Source organism: Ostrea edulis, chromosome 8 (genome assembly GCF_947568905.1).
Source record: "Ostrea edulis chromosome 8, xbOstEdul1.1, whole genome shotgun sequence".
Lineage (NCBI taxonomy): Eukaryota > Metazoa > Mollusca > Bivalvia > Ostreida > Ostreidae > Ostrea > Ostrea edulis.
The window spans coordinates 46989775-47006827 of record NC_079171.1 but is presented as its reverse complement, the minus strand read 5'-3'; the positions used below and the strand labels follow the sequence as shown (position 1 = coordinate 47006827).

At 34.9% G+C, this 17053-nt stretch overlaps 1 protein-coding gene across 5 annotated transcripts; it reads right to left on the bottom strand.

Moving 5' to 3' along the window:
• Nucleotides 1-1868: 1868 nt before the first annotated feature.
• LOC125660908 (uncharacterized) lies at nucleotides 1869-15197 on the bottom strand. Of its 5 annotated transcripts, XM_056146256.1 has the most exons (9): nucleotides 13681-13696; nucleotides 10795-10846; nucleotides 10659-10680; nucleotides 10029-10088; nucleotides 8323-8437; nucleotides 7939-8201; nucleotides 5247-5323; nucleotides 4497-4852; nucleotides 1869-4122 (listed from the first exon to the last, which is right to left on the bottom strand). In XM_056146256.1, the coding sequence occupies exons 5-9, from the start codon at nucleotides 8430-8432 to the stop codon at nucleotides 3237-3239; spliced, it is 1692 nt and encodes a 563-aa protein (XP_056002231.1). In that variant the 5' UTR covers nucleotides 8433-8437; nucleotides 10029-10088; nucleotides 10659-10680; nucleotides 10795-10846; nucleotides 13681-13696; the 3' UTR covers nucleotides 1869-3236. The 5 variants fall into 5 exon arrangements, with proteins under 5 accessions (XP_056002231.1, XP_056002228.1, XP_056002229.1 ...); XM_056146253.1 differs by lacking the exons at nucleotides 8323-8437; nucleotides 10029-10088 and adding an exon at nucleotides 15057-15170 and having other exon boundaries at nucleotides 10648-10680; nucleotides 13681-13763; XM_056146254.1 differs by lacking the exons at nucleotides 8323-8437; nucleotides 10029-10088 and adding an exon at nucleotides 14426-15039 and having other exon boundaries at nucleotides 10648-10680; nucleotides 13681-13763.
• Nucleotides 15198-17053: the final 1856 nt, after the last annotated feature.

The following is a 17053-nucleotide window of genomic DNA, read 5'->3' as shown; positions in this document are numbered from 1 at the left end:
ATTTGGAGATGAAGACCGCCATCAGAGATTCTTGTCCTCTGACGAGGAAACTTTTAAATGACTTCTGTCTCGCAAGGACATAAAACAATTTAGCTAATAAAGAAGCAAATATTGTACTCATAAGAATTCCATTACACTTTTGGTAGAGCCCATCGCTAAAGATTACGAAGATGTTGTCAATAAGGAATTCATATTTTCATATCAAGTTTAGAATAGTTGTGCATAGAATCAGAGTGTTGCTTTACAAAATACATACCTGATCAAGATCTATGGTCCACGGTGAATGTGACCGGTCCTAGGAGGAGTAAGCATCCCCTGTCGACCGGTCACACCCTAATCTAATTTGTATTGCTTATATAAGCATTGGAATTTTTGAATGGCTGTTTGATATGAGGGGAATTTTGAGGTTTTTAAGTTACTAAATGTTCTTTAAATGTGTGTAGAATTCCCATTTGATAAAGTTATCGAACCTTTACTGTATTCAAAAACTTCCCCAAACCTTTACAAACAGATATGCATTGCTGGATCAAGTTGCAGGCCATTATTTTTTTTCTTCTCACCGCTGTGAAGAAGAAACCTCCAAACTTAGTAGACTGTTACGTACTCATAATAATATACAGACAGGGGTAACAATATGGATTTGAGAAATCAATTTATTAACAAACCACCTCAATATAACAAGATCGTGGTACAAATAGTTTACGAAAATATTAATGAAAATAGTACTCTGTTTCAAAAATAAACTGCAAATGTTATGGTGTATTTGAAAATTGATATAAAATTTTATAATAATGATTGATTAAATATATATATAAAAATTAAAGGTTGTGGATATTTAAAAGTATACAGCTTAAGTACCAAAATTTACAACAACAACAAAAAACAAAAAAACCCAAAACCAAAAAATTCCACTGATATATGTGTTCATCGTATCATCGTAGCTTAGCAATGCATGTATGGTAAAATGTACTCTGAATAAAGTGAACATATTTAGAAAAAAAAGAGCTAGCATGTGCATTCATAGACAGTGCTCTTGAATTCAGTCCAACGTATCTAATATATTACAATTGTAGTGTATATTCAGAAAAATGTGTATCGGATTTGAGGTGTAAAACGTCAAAAATTAATTCGAGAGGCTCCTTTTCTAATTACAACATGATGATCGTTTTATAATATATTTCTGTTACTGATTAAATGCAAGTAAACTACATAAAAGCTACATATTTACAATTTGTGACACAATAACGTGTGGAGATCGTAAAATATCTAAACCACAATAGCCATCAGTGAAATCTATGCGCAATATGAACTCCAGTGAATATTCAATGCGTCTTTTAAAACTAATAGCCGAAGTTGTTGACCCGCCCTGACTTGGAAATCATAAATTGAATACAATTGAATCGACAGTACGATACTACCTTATTCTATCAACAAAATATTAGACTAATTGTTTTTTTTTTTTGGGGGGGGGGGTTGCGTGTTATTTTCCTTTCCATTCGAGAGGTTATTCACTTATATTGAGACATTATCAGCTTGAATTGAAATGATACAACACTTTGATCTATGCATGGCTCTTATGACCATGCAAATTATGTATGATATCGTGAAATGCCGATCCTGATTGGGGACTTCCGTGTTGAAGTTTATTACTGAAAAACCCGTTACTTTCACATTTGGGTGTTTGGCGTAGGCAAACTATTTCGGGACATGTTTGATTTTAAATATTTTGGAAAATACCCACAACATATGTAGGGTGTAAGTGATTAAATATAAATGTTGATCCCTCCCCAGTGCTATGATTTGAACAAATTTGAATTAACTTTGTATGAAGATGCTACTATTCTATTTGATAAACTGTGGACAAGTGGTTTGGGTGTTACATATATTGTGACCGACATTTGAATCACTTATGACGATCGTATGTAACGCATTCATTGACAATGCTTTTTGTACAGAATTACGATATTTCGACAAAAATATACCATGATATTTCGCATTAATATGTATTGAAGTTCGGAATATATAAAAATAAAGATTTCATCCAATCTTTAGAAGTGTATGTACTATTAGGGATAAAATTCATGTATTTCATTATTATTTTACAGTCCCTAAAATACAGCAAAATATGTCTAATAAAAGATGAATATAACGAACAGTGATCAATGTCATAGCTCCCACAAACAATACAAAATAGAGAGTTGGACAAACACGGACCTTTGGATATATCAGAGGTGGGAGCAGTTGCCTAGGAGGAGTAACCATCCACTGTCGACCGGTCACACTCGCCCTGAGCCCTTTATCTTGATTAGATAAACGGAGTTATATATAGTCAAAATTATTGTGACATAAACAGGCTAACATTAAGTATGAAACAAGTCGGACAGCATTTGACCCAATGATAGGCTGTATTGACAAACTAGATTGTTTTAATAACCATAGATTTTGCGAAATGCTAACTATAAACCGAGACTGGTCATACCTCTACACCACCAACTTGGAGATACTTTTTGCCGCACAACACAGTGCGTCGGGATAAACAGTGAAAAACATTGAAGATATGGTATCTAGAATAAAAACAAGGGTCGGAATGTCCAAGGAAACGGATTGCATATGTGTCGAATTAAGCAAAGTTCACTGTACTGGAAAACTGCTCTATGGAGACTGCGATGTGAAGTTCCTGAAATGTTGATAATCTTAAAATGTTATTGCAGGACATATGACAACTGACGAGCATAGACCACACACAGATGCCCAAGTAACTCGGATTGATTATGAAAATAATCTTAAATATCTTTTACCCATGCTTAATATTTATCGTGCTTGATTCATAGATTAGAGTTATTTCTCTTTATCCCCATATTAATTCTTTACGTGGAAGCTGGGTAGTTTAATGAATAATCACCTTACCATTATATCAACATCAAGTTACTTTTTTTTCAGGTAAAAAATTGAACTATGGCAAAATTGTCATAAACTATACAAATGCATAATCACTCTGACCCGGACGGCATTGTTTGTTTAAAAACAATCAAATGATGACTCATAGGTTCGATTGAAAATGGACATTGGATCAGGAATGAAATACCTGCAAAATACAGGTTTGAAATATAGCATGACCAATATCTCACAGAAATACTGTCTTTTAAAAACTAGCTGTATGCAGTTGATCACATTCAAAATACTTTTAAATCCCGATCGAAATGCTGCAATTCTTAAATTGACACAGAAAATCAATTTCAGATTTTGTCAAATACAATTGCTTTATTTGTAGATTTTGTAAACCGATCCACTGCTTTTCTTAAACCAATTGCAATAGACTCGTTGCTGTTACTTGCACATTCTGCTTGCAGAAAATCAATCTGATCTCCATAAACCATCCCGATTGCATACAGTTTATCCTTTTCCCGTGTCAAGACGATCGCCCCACTATCCCCTCTATCAGAGAATTTCCCGTGTGCATTAGATGCATCAGTGCTTTTCGGCACGATGATCATCACATCACCACCAAACATTTCAAAATCGTCAATTTTCTCAATAAAGCCAAATGTTTCCTTCGTTTCTGCCCCAAATTTGAAAACTTTTTTGTAATTCAAACTTGCTTTTGAGAGTTCATCGACAATGACTTTTTCCTTAAGTATGCTTTTTTGCAACCTTCCTAACATGCAGAAATCTAACTGGATAATGGATATATCGTGTAAGTTTAAAATCGGATTTTCGTTTCCTGTTGGCCATATGCAATGGCCAATCCTCTTTAAACTCTCACTGAAAGAATATTTTGCAATTTCCCCTTCATGAAAGAGGTGCCCCGAAGACAGAATTACGACCTCTGAACTCTCTAGTGAATTTCCACGCGTAGGGTCTTTCAATTCCCCGAAGATTCCTATCGTTCCTTTTCTATCTCTGTCAGCATTCTCCAAAAACTCTCCACATTTGACAGTGCAATGTGGCTTAAATGATGTATTTGCCAATGCGTGAAAGATTACTTTTCCTTGGAAATTCTCTTGGATGGATTTTCTAATTGGTAACATGAATTTTTCATTCTTCACGACAAGGTTTTCGTTTTCCAAGATATACAAAGTGTCCCCGCAGAGCCTGTATCCAATGACTCCAAATCGAATTCCACTGAAAGTGATATGCAATAATGATGTTACGCACACGCTGATTACGTACATGTGAAATATTTGGTTACTGGTACACGAATAAATCAAGAAAAATCATTTCATATAATTATTCCCGTATTCATATAATCATTAACAGTACCCGTGTAAATAGTTCGATGGATAACGAGCAAAGAGTTCAAAAGATAATGGGTGAACTCTATTTTCTAGTATAATTTATTCTATAAGGACTACAACTTTATGTTTGTGAAATAAAATGCTCTCGATACATGGTTAAACGAGTGGCCGTCAGGTGCAAACCAATATTTACCTATTGTTCAAAGAAGGTGATGTACATGATATGTTACATTTAGTGAAATATAGGACAACTTTTCTTACGCTTTGATTTTTCCGATGCAAGCTTCTCTCAGCTTTGACACAGTTATGGATTTCCTTGAATGAAGTTTTCCTATCAGAATTTCCAGCTGTGACTTGTACCAACTAAGATGGCGAGTTATTGTTTTCGTTTCCAAATCAGATAAAAACCTAGACAAATTTGATTCGAGTATGGCATAGAGTCCATCGTAGATGACCCCTTTGTCCCCATTTGCTCTGATGATATGAGAAGCTGGACATAAACTGCGACCCTTGACCAGCTTCATCTTTTTCTCAATTCCATCCTGCGATTCAATTACGATAAACAAACGCGAATCTTCAACATCTTTCACTGCATCACCCACCTCCTGCAATGTTACCTACAGTAAAATATATCAAGACATATCTCTAGATGTTAATAAATGTTACGCCTTGACAAAAATATACAGTTTGCTACATATGTAGCAAACATCTGTAATGAGATTGATAATTGTTCGCTATCTTCAACTTTCATATGGAATAAAGATACATTCTTTTTATGGGGAAATATATTCTTCTAACTTTAAAAAACCCAGCTTTATTAAGTCTCAAGGTTAACATAATGCTTGTAACAATAGCATATGGATGAAATGTAATATTTTGTGTTTAAAATATGCATCGTAATGCTTTTATGTAACTAATTACCACAGGAAAACATGTTTTTGAACGTTTATCGGATTCGTGTATTTAACATATGATGATTTAGTAATGTTTAAATGTAAATGTGACGTATACCTTGTTTTCATTCCAAAATGATACTCCAAGATAGCATACTACTATGTAGTCCTTTTCTTTAAGTAATCTTGTTCCAGCTGTGAATAAAGAGATGTACATGACCATATATTCTACAGTATTAGTGTTTAATCATTTTTACCTCTTTCAACACTGCTTTCAATAGCAGAGAATCTGAATTGCAACAATCTCCTTGCTCCCCCCAAAAAATTCAGAAGAATATGTAGTCGCCATTGTATCTGCCCGTTCACCTGAGCTCATATCATCACAAATTGATATAATCGATCACACTTGTTCTCGAGACAATTAATTGTAAACCAAGGCCATTTTTGGGAAACTTCAAGGGCACTCAGAACACATAATTGTCTTTATGTGAGCAGATTTTAAAGGTGTCTATCTCCCAAACTTTTCATCGGAAATTGATCATAATTGATAACAAACATTTCATAGACGATTTTTGGACCAAGATAATTTTTGGTAGGATAAAAGTCACTTGGATAATATACTTTATTGCATCTTTTTTGGAACATGAATTGATCTTGAATATAAAGCTTTCATTTCAACAATGGTTCAACATTGATCGATTTTTTGCACCAATATTTTGGAAAGGTAAATGTCACTAAGAACATATATTTTATATGAGGAAAATGGTCCTTATCTCAATAATTGTTTGAAACCGCATTGATGATATGTCACGCAGATAAGTAATAGGCAAATACCTTCCAAGCAAATGTCAAGGAATGCCATTTTCTAACGATCAAGGTCACTAAAATATATATATATATATATATATATATATATATATATATATATATATATATATATATATATATATATATAAAACTTCTTCATTTCTACAGTATTTTAGCTGTTATTGATCGTAGTATCAGTCGTCATATGAAGTTTGGGGAGCATCCATGGGTTTACTGATATTGTTTTGCCAATGCGCATGGTACATGGTAGTTTCTAACTCACGAATGTGTTTGATGACGGAACCCCCCTTATCCGATCATATCAGAGGACCTATGGCTTCCTCTTCTCGTTTTAGTTACTTTGTTAGCGAACGGTTACTGCCAACGTATCACTCACTTCAAAAATGTTCTTAATCATTGACAATATTGAATATACGTAAACATTAAGCATACATAATATGACATCGAATATAAATTGTATATATCCGCGCACATACATATTGATTTATCTAAAATTATCATTATATTAAAATGCGTTTTATGTTCCAAGGCAGTGCCGTGTACACAGTTTTACAAACTTTGAAGGTTTGGACATTTCTATCATACAATTAGTAACTTCAAAATATTGAGAGTAGAAAAAGGGAAAGTAGAGGGAGTCGAGTGCTGAGAGCATAGCGTTCAGAACAAGTCGTACATCAAAGGTTAAGCAAGTCACAGTGAAGGCAGCAGAAATGAAATGAATATATAGCATAAAATTTTTCAATCACATCCATGTATATATTTTTTTTTAATGTTTTAATGATTTTCAATATAAAACCCTGGGAGAAAACTAAAACGAGCAAATTGTTTCAGCTACCTAATCTTATTCATGTAATGAATATTTGGCAAATATATATTATTTAAATTGAACCTGAGCAAAGCATGAACATTATAAAATATGTGCATACATGAAGTTGCGATCGTTCAACGGGTAGCACTGTCAACATATTAGCATATGCGTAAAGTAATTAGGGTACGGATTATATCGGGAAGAGTTTGTAATTCACAGTACCAGACGATTCTCCGTACAGTATCGAATGAAAAGACCGTGTCTTCAAGATATCACACGTGCATCAACTCTTGGTAGGACTTAAGGTACCCATGTGTCCATAGGAACTGTACGTCGTAGATTAGATCAGGAGGGATACAGGAAAGCAAAATTCACAAAACATATAATATAGGTAAAGTCAACAGATAACACTAAATTATATAGTGCCGAAGAAAACAAGGTAATGGAAACCTGAACAGTTTCAGAAAGGTATTTTCTCAGACGAAACACAGGTAGGGATTGAAAAAAAACCCTGAGTCTATGGAGCAAATCATCCGAGATATGGAAGCTTTACTGTCTGAACCAACATAAAACACACTTGGAATTACGCTGCATGTTTTGGGGGTCTAACATAGTGCACCAATGCTAGTATTGGTGTTCCTGTACATATAAATGGAAATATAAAGTCAGTAAAGTATATTGAATGGTTGGCTAATCAGCTTTGGTATGTAGGTCTGTTGCCAAAGAGTTTAGAAGTTGGAATTCATTTTTCAAGACGACAAAGCCAGCCCTCATTCCTCTAGACATACCAATCCGTGGAAACAAGAAAACGGTATTCCAAACGTCAACGGGCCTGCACAATCCCCAAAGCTTAACGACAAGATTTGACATTGCATCAAAACCATACTGTCCCGCGAGATATGTAACATTGAAATCCGGGATGAGCTAATGGCCTGCATTATAGGAATCGGTATTTCCAAAAAAAGCTTTGCAAGAAAATACTAGTACAATAAGTAATGTTTAATTCACTTTAATTTGTTTTTGTTCACCATGTACCACTACATCCCCTACGGGGACCCCACCCAATATAGCTGCTGTTTCAATTGTGACGACGTCAGCCACCTTAGTTACATAACTTTTGGTCATTCAGTGTAGTGACACATTTAAAAATTCACTTTATCTTCCAGCTACTTACTTTCATCGGACTTTGTTGTCTCTGGAGCAAATTCAAAAAGCTTCAGACATATATCCTGTATATTATCCGATCCTCCATGAATGAAGATCAGTCCATCTAACGGCTCACTGTCATTCCTCAAGGCGTATGTTTCTTTGGTTTTTCTCCAAAGAAATGATGATTCTTCAGCAACGTATTTGTAAAGGTTAAGTTCTGATGGACCAAATTCAAATGTGATTAAGGAAGGTTGTAGTCTGTTAATTCTAAACTCTTCACAAGATGAACTGAAAATAATTAATTATCTAGTTTTATTGATGCATCGACTATGTTATACAGTGGTCTGAACTTACAAGTTTTTTTTATCGGAAACACATTATGTCGTAATAACCAGCGGAACGCAATTACAATATGAAATGTTGAATGAAAAAAAGGGTCCGAATTGACAGCAAAACGAGGTACACAGGTGCTGGATTATTCAGTGTTGCTGCAGTAGCTTTACAGATATCGATTACCATTATATCTGGAAATGCAAATTAAAAGACAATTCCCAGCATTTGATCAACTCATTTTTTTCAACAACAAAAAAATCAACAGAATTTTCATATTAAACACACATAACATATTTCATAACGTTAGCAATCAGTAGTTCTGATAGTGAACATGCAAAATAACAGAACACTTCAAATATTTTGAATGATCATTGATCCTCTGCAAGGTTCGGTAACTCGAACTGCATGTGTCAAAAGCACCAACTGCCACATCACAGGGTTAGTTCTGATGATATAACGGTATTTGACCTCTTTACAGAGACTTTACGGCAAGTCTAGGGATACGTTTCAGATTAAGCAATTCTACTGTGATAATTTCGGAAATATTGATGACCAATTATATCTCGAAATGCTAATGATGAAACAATATCAAACAGTTGTCAAGTTTCACCCCCTTCCCAAAATGAAAATCATTTGAATTTTCATATTAAACACAGATGGTAGGGTAAATAACCAAAGCGATCAGTCGTTCTGATCGTGAGTATGCAAATGAATGCAAAATCACAAATATTTGTAATGAACGTTGATTCTCCATAAGGTTCAGTAATTTAATTCTTGTTGTATTCTAGTCTCTGATTGGTCAAATTCCAATTGAGAAATGCAAGTTGCTTTTGTATAACCTGGTTTGGTAAAGGGACATGCACCATTGACAACAAGCTGTCGGAACTGGGTTTTTTCCTCTCTAAATTTACATCGCAACAGCTAGCACATCACATAATGGGCTGTGATGGTATATATGACTTTCAGTGCCTTCAAGGCAAACCTAGGGATACCAAGCGAACAAATATATTTGCTGCTCTCTCTAACTTTTTGGAAGAACCATAACTCATGATATTTAAGTTAAAGTTTAAAACAGTCATGTATTGTCTTCGTTGTATTTCTGGACACGATGATTTTTTTTTTATTATTATTTTCATAATCACTTCAACCATAAAATTGTATTGTTAAGCAGCAAACTAGTAAGCATAAACTGATTTGACTTGGAGTTATTTTGTGTGTGTTTTATTTACTGTTCAGGTAACGGCCAATGATCTCATCAGATAACTTGAATATATTGACATGCAGTGTTGAATTCCTTATCATAAGTATTGCATCAAAAGAGAAACTTTTTTTTTTTCATTTCGTCCCTAAGGGATGAAGTACCTAGAATTTTATTTTCACAACACTAAAATCAATTTAATTTTCAATCACATACAAATGGGGTATTTGTTTTATAGTACAGTAGTTAATATCATCCCTCATTATGAGCATGCGAATTCAGAAAATAGTCCTAAAAATTCGACCACGTTAAAATATATAAAACCCATTTCAATTTATATTTCAAGAACATGCTGGTCAAAAGCTCTGATCATGCGAATGCTAAAAACATTGCAAAGTGTTTATAAAGTTGAACATTGATGATCGGTACAATAACTGCAGCTGTGATCTTCCATTTGAATCGTGTGAAAATAGATATTCTTTTGAATTTATATCACATGCACATGCTAAAATTGACAATCACCATTGATAATGAGCATACCCATTGCAGATAAAATTGCAATCAGAATCCAATCATTTGATTACTTTCAATTTAAGTGCATCCAAGCCTGACTGATCGATGACTTGGTGCTGAAAATACAAGATCTGAAAAAAAATGGAATCAATCTGATTTCTTTATAAATAATAGCCATCATCACCTCTTATCTTAAACATGTAAATGTAAAGAACATTTCGTAAGATTATCCCTAAATGTCACCATGTAAAAAACATGATTCCCATGACTTCTCGAGTCAAATCCTTCTTGAACAGAAGCGTTTTAAAAGATACCGACTTATTTTCACTATTTTAGGATCATCTTCTGAAAAAGGTGTGATCTTTCAATTGACCAGCTTTTAATCCCCTTCACCTAAGGATGTTTTATTACAACTTTGGTTCAAATTTGCCCAGTGTTTCTAGAGAGGAAGTTGAAACCGTCAGTATATTTCCGGAAGGACGGACGCCGGACAAAATAAGATGAATAAAGTTCACTTGAGTTTCAGCCAAGGTAAGCTAAAACATTGCTTTGTAAATTAGGTATTGGTGACTCATCGCAAAACAAAAGTTGTTTTTAATGCATAGAAGAAGAATTGTACGTGTTCTTATAACTGTGAAGACATCCAATCAGTAGTATTATCACCATAAGCATAACACAGTTCAAAATTACCTGCTACGTACATTGTGGGACGGTTCGGTGCGTCTTGTGTTTCAGGAAAAAGAAAAAAAATATCATTTTGAAATGTTTTTACTTTTGTGTCATTATATACTTTAGGTGCATTCCACTTGTGCTCAACATTTGCAAACATAGATTTACCTCATTTGCAGTCTTGGGATTTTAATTGGCTTCGGAGGATTTCCATATAAACCTAAAATGAGAATGTACCGATTGCTTTTATTTTATAATAATGCAAAATATAAATTGCACTGTGTTCATAGCAAAATCAATCTGAGTTTCTCCATTATTAAAAAAACCCAGATAAACTTTCAACATGTCTGTTTAAAACAAAGAATAATCAATACATGAGGTGCAGTATTTGAAGTCAATATTACTCAAGATAAAATTTCCTAACATTGCATGACATAAGCATGTAGACAGCTTGTCTGCATAAAATAAATAATTGATCAACTTAAGCCTGAGAAACAGAATCCTTGTCGATAAAATCAATATTCAGGCATGATAAAGTATGATGAAATTACAGGGCTTTCAACAGTCTCGTTCAAAGTCAGCCTGTCGCAAATTATATGGTCGTTATAACGATCTATTTTACCAATGCAACCTATCATTTGATCAATGCTGTCTGACATGTTTCATGCCGATTGTTAGGACGTTTCTGGAACTCTGAATTTGACTAGGGGTTACTCTGTCTATGGTAACTACCTGATCATGAGATATGACTAAATACATGTGTGGCCGTTCGATAATGGGATACTTGCTGCTCTTAAGACCAGATCCATGGGGAGTCCAGAAGTCCGTGTTTGCTCTACTCTAAAATTTGAATTACTAAATTGATCAGTGTTCATTATCGATGGGTAGAGGGAATTCATATTAGTAACCACGTCATTTCTATTACGAAGCGAAGCTCTTCCACTTCTACTGAAGTACTGTACCACGAACGGTGTGTTGGTGTGAGAAATGTATTTGATGAAAGGCGAAAATAACGAACAGTGATGAATCGCATAACTCCTATAAGGAATACAAAATATAAAGTTGGGGAAACACGGACCCCTGGACACACCAGAGGTTGTTTGTCACTTGCAATTTCATAGTAGGATAGAAGTCGTTTTTTTTCCAAATACATATACATGTATATATTAGCAGAGAATGAAATGTATGTACACTGTGTAATTAAAGAATATCACAATATGATAGTAGTTAGGGCACTTCCATCATGAACAGAATGTTCTTAGTTCAATCCATACCGAGGACAGTGTCAAACTTATGACTTGTTAAAGAAGACAGTGGCTGTTCCGTCATCAACTGTTAAATAAGCGAATACTACAATAGGTGTTGTCACGATAAGACACAAAAACTCTTCCATTTTACGATTTTCAACTCCAAGCATAAGTTATTTTTTGACACTCCCACAAGTTACTGAAATTACACCCCAGTATAGGTGAGAATTCAGAGAGTGGAACGTAAATTAACAAACAAAACAGCAGGAAGTGACAGTTCACCATCTTACAAGTAAACAACTCTACCTACATGTATAAAATACCAAACTATATCGCACAACCCTTATAATGGAAGAACTCTGGGGTCATTTTTTTCCGTTTAAACACTTACAGAAGGCTATTGACATTTTTTTTCTTATTCTGGAGTGTTTGTCTCACCTACTCACTCTTCGCGCACCAGTGACGTATCTGAAAGGGGCTATGAGGGTATCCTCACCTCTGTTGAGTTATTTATGAAATTGTCATCTGTCTGCCTTTGATGGTATTCGGTGCTTTTAGACGGGGAAGCAACCGTATATGGCTGTAATTTCTACCTTGATGTTCTTCCAGGATTCACCCATGTGCTTTTCAAATTGCTTTCCTTACTTTTGGATCATTAGACAGATGTATTTCAATACAATATCACTAAGTAGACATTAACGGCAAACTGACAACTCAACTGTATAACAAACGGGATGATTTCAGCTTCTCCATCGTCAACTTCCCACATTTATGTAGCAATATTCCATTATCACCTGCATATGGTGTTTATATATCTTAACTGATTCGATATGCAAGAGGTTGTTCTGGGTATAGTCAGTTTTTAAATCGAGGTAAGCTACTGACAAACAAGTTGATGGTACAGGGATTTCAACAGTCTCGATTGAAGTCAGCATTTTGCAAATTTTATGGTCGTTATAACGATCTAGTTCGTCAATACAACCTCGCATTTGGTCAAATCCTGTCTGACATGTTTACAGATTGTTAGGCCGTTCTTGGCACACTGGTTTTGAATGTAGGATAACTCCGTTTCCTGATCAGGATATAGGGCTCAAGGCGAGTTTGACCGATCGACAAGGGATGCTTACTCCTTCTAGGCACCTGATCCCACCCCTGGTGTGTCCAGGGGTCAAATTTTACCCAACGATCTATTTTGTATTGTTTATATGAGTTATGAGATTGATCACTGTTCGTTATCTCGCCTTTCATGCTTCATACCAAGTCTGGTAACTGACAAATATTATTCAGAAAGCGTGAGGCCCTTCCTTGACGTATTTAATACCGATTGTTAAGCCGTTCTTGGCATACTGATTTGACTGCGGATAACTCCGTTTACCTGAGCAGGATATGGGGCTCACGGTGGGTGTGACCGGTCAACAGGGGATGTTTACTCCTCCTAGGCACCTGATCCCACCTCTGGTGTGTCCAGGGGTCCGTGTTTGCCCAACTATCTATTTTGTATTGCTTGTAGGAGTTATGAGATTGATTACTGTTCGTTATCTTCAACTTGCATGTTAGTGCAATATTATAGTGTCGAACGTATATTTTTCCGTATTGCTTCATTGTCTACCATTTCAAATCGTTGTCTTCGTCTTGTTTTATACCTATACATCCTAAGCAGATTTGTTTTGTCATAGATAGTTGCTACTTTGAACGATTTGATTATAATTTCAATAACTTGAAAGGTGTTTTCATTTGTCTTGATCAAGTCAATTCTTACGTTGATACTTTGAGAACATTTCAACAATATATTTTAGCTCACAGTTACCTATATCAGCACGTCTCCTTGTTACAACGCCAGCCATGATGTTTCCAGGTAGATCAAACTTCAGATTTCGCGCAGTGTAACATCTAGTGAAAATACAAAATGTGATCCTTTATTTAAACGGATCTGATTTCTCAATTATTTTAGTAATACATCATTCAGGTAGTTTATTCTGATTTCTCTCGTTTGTGCAGTGTTAACATTTGGACTTTTTTCAATTTCTCAATCTTCAAATTTCGCGCAGTGTAACATCTAGTGAAAATACAAAATATGATGCTTTATTTAAATTGATCTGATTTCTCAATTATTTTAGTAATACATCATTTAGGTAGTTTACATCTTCCAATTTCCCTCGTTTGTGGTGTATTAATATTTGGACTTTTTCAATTTCTCGGATGTGATTGGTCTGATAGTTGTAGTATTTATAAGAAACAATGATGGTGAATTTCGCGGTCTTTGCCTATATCTAGGTTAAGATAAAGCAATCGTTCATGATTATTTTCAGATGTCTAAGTCAATTTATGTGCATATTCATGTTTGGTAAGGATATATGTGTTTGTATAGAAATCGTAAATGTCATGACACCTTGGACAGGAATTAAGGCGGTCAAAGGTAAAAAATACATGGACCTCAAACGACCATACATATTAATATTGAACACATGTGTTTCCTCACCATATCTAAACTTGATAAACCCTGGACCAGGTATTTAACTCCATGCTATAGGAATCATGCAGTAAAAACTTACCATTCCATTTTGCATCATGGCATGGGTGTCCGGATTCAATCCCGGTGTCAAACCCACGACGTTTGAAATAGGTAACAGCTCTTCAGTCATCAATCGCTCGACATTAAAAGGGGAAGTTAGTAGTATTTCAATAACGAACCCTCAATAATAATGTTGTAAGCGCACTACTTAAGTCAAAATATGTTATATTCCATCTAAAATTTGTGACCTTTTTAAATCTGTGAAAAATTTTCGAATTTGACGTAGAACAATAAAATGAATTCTTGATTATAAAATGATTATAAACTGAATGCTTGATTATTGTAACATTTCTATTCTCATCTACAACTAAAATACGAAAACATCACCCTTTTAATTAATTTTAAATATTTCACGACCATTAATATGTGTATATATTTGAATATCGATGTCTACCCTTGACTTTAAAATTAATTATCATTTTTTTTAGAAAAGTTTGAAATATATTTTCCATACAAGAACTAATGACTTAATGACGGTTTATATCGACACTCTTTGGGTGTTAAAAACCCACAACATTGGCCAAATATTCGCAAATCCAAACACCCAATTAGGACCGATACTGAATAAAACCTTGATTCTCATTTCTAATAGTAAATGTAAGAGAACTCACCATAAACAGAAAACCTGCAAATATCCAAGATATTCCAATGGTCCCATCCATCTGGCAACTATCAAGCTGCAAGTCGTTCTTGTTTTTAAAACTTTAAATGTCACATTGCATATCAAGAGATCGAAAATTGATTGTGATACCATGCGTTTAAAACCTATACAATGGGATCCCCATGTTATATTCAGTGAACGTGAAGTTCGTACATTCAAATATCCGATATCTTGGAATAATGTAATTAATCAATATATAATTGATACCAAAAACGTATGGCTATTTGAAAAGCAGATTGGGTACAGAAAATGTGATGAATTTTATTGGCCTTAGATTCTGTAAAATTACCTCTTGTCAAACTAAAGATAATCATCGGTGAAGGCATAAAAGGCACAACTTGTTTGTTGTCAAACGACTTATACTTTCTCATTCAGGATACACTTTTTTTAAATTAATTAGGAAGAGATTGATTTATATATACAGGGTGTTCTTTGCATTATGACACACACTCATAGAATTAACGATGCACACTTTTGGTTTACGACAGAATCGACGGATATTTTGTGCACACAATGTTGATATACTGAATTACCTAATTATATATGCGTTTCAAAGGTCATAGAGGAAGAACGTTGTAATCATGGACGCCGTCTGTGTAGCATGTATTACTTTCTTTCCAGACTTCCTGTGTGATTATTTCCTTATATTTATTTTCTTATATTTTGACACATTTTGTTTACATCATTAATACATTGGAACATATGTTTAGGCAGACTTTTTAGCTCACCTAAGCCGAAGGCTCAAGTGAACTTTTCTGATCAAAATTTGTCCGTTGTCTGTCGTCGGTATCGTTGTTGGAAACCTTTCAAAATTTCAGCTTTTCCAGAACCACTGAGACAAGTTTAAACAAACTTGCCACAAAGCATTATTGGGTGAATGGCTTTCAAGTCTTTAAAAATGAAGGGTCAAGTACTTTTCAGAGGGGAAATAATTAAATCATGACCCCCGGGGTTAAGGTGGGGTCAAAATCCGAGGATCAAAGTTGTACATGGAAATAATTAGGGAAAATCTTTTAAAATATGTTTAAGAACCGCATGACCAGAAGAGCTGAAATTTACATGAAAGCTTCCTGACATAGAGTAGATTCAAGTTTGTTAAAATAATGGCCCCTTGGGGTACTGTGAGGCGACAATAGGGGATCAAAGATTTACATACAAATATAAAGGGAAACTCTTAAAAGTCTTCTTCTCAAGAACCACAGAGCCAGAAAAGCTGATATTTACATGAAAGCTTCCTGACATAGTGTTGATTCAATTTTGTTAAAATCATGGCCTCCGGGGGTAAGATGAGGCGACAATAGGGGGATCACAATTCTACATACCAATATATCGGGAAAATCTTCTCCTCAAAAACTACTTCGGCAGGAAAGCGGATATTTACATGACATCTTCCTGACATAGTGCAGATTCACGTTTGTTCAAATGATGTTCCCCAGGGGTAGGTTAGATGCACTATAGGGGATCAAAGTTTTGTATAGAAATAAGTGGAGGATTTTTTTAAAAAATCTTCTCAAGAACCACTGGACCAGAAGAGTTGAGATTTACATGAAAGCTTCTTGACATGGTGCAGATTTAAGTTTATTCAAATCATGACCCCGGGCGTAGGATGTGACTACAATACAGGATCATTTTTTTACATACTAATATATAAACACAACCTTTAGATGCAAGGTGAAGATAACGAACAGTGATCAATCTCATAACTCCTACAAGCAATACAAAATAGATAGTTGGGCAAACACGGACCCCTGGACACACCAGAGGTGGGATCAGGTGCCTAGGAGGAGTAAGCATCCCCTGTTGACCGGTCACACCCGCCGTGAGCCCCATATCCTGATCAGGTAAACGGAGTTATCCGCAGTCGAAATCAGTGTTCCAAGAACGGCTTAACAAGGATACCTCAATATTATGCTAAAATTCTTAAATGATAGTCCAATCATACAATGT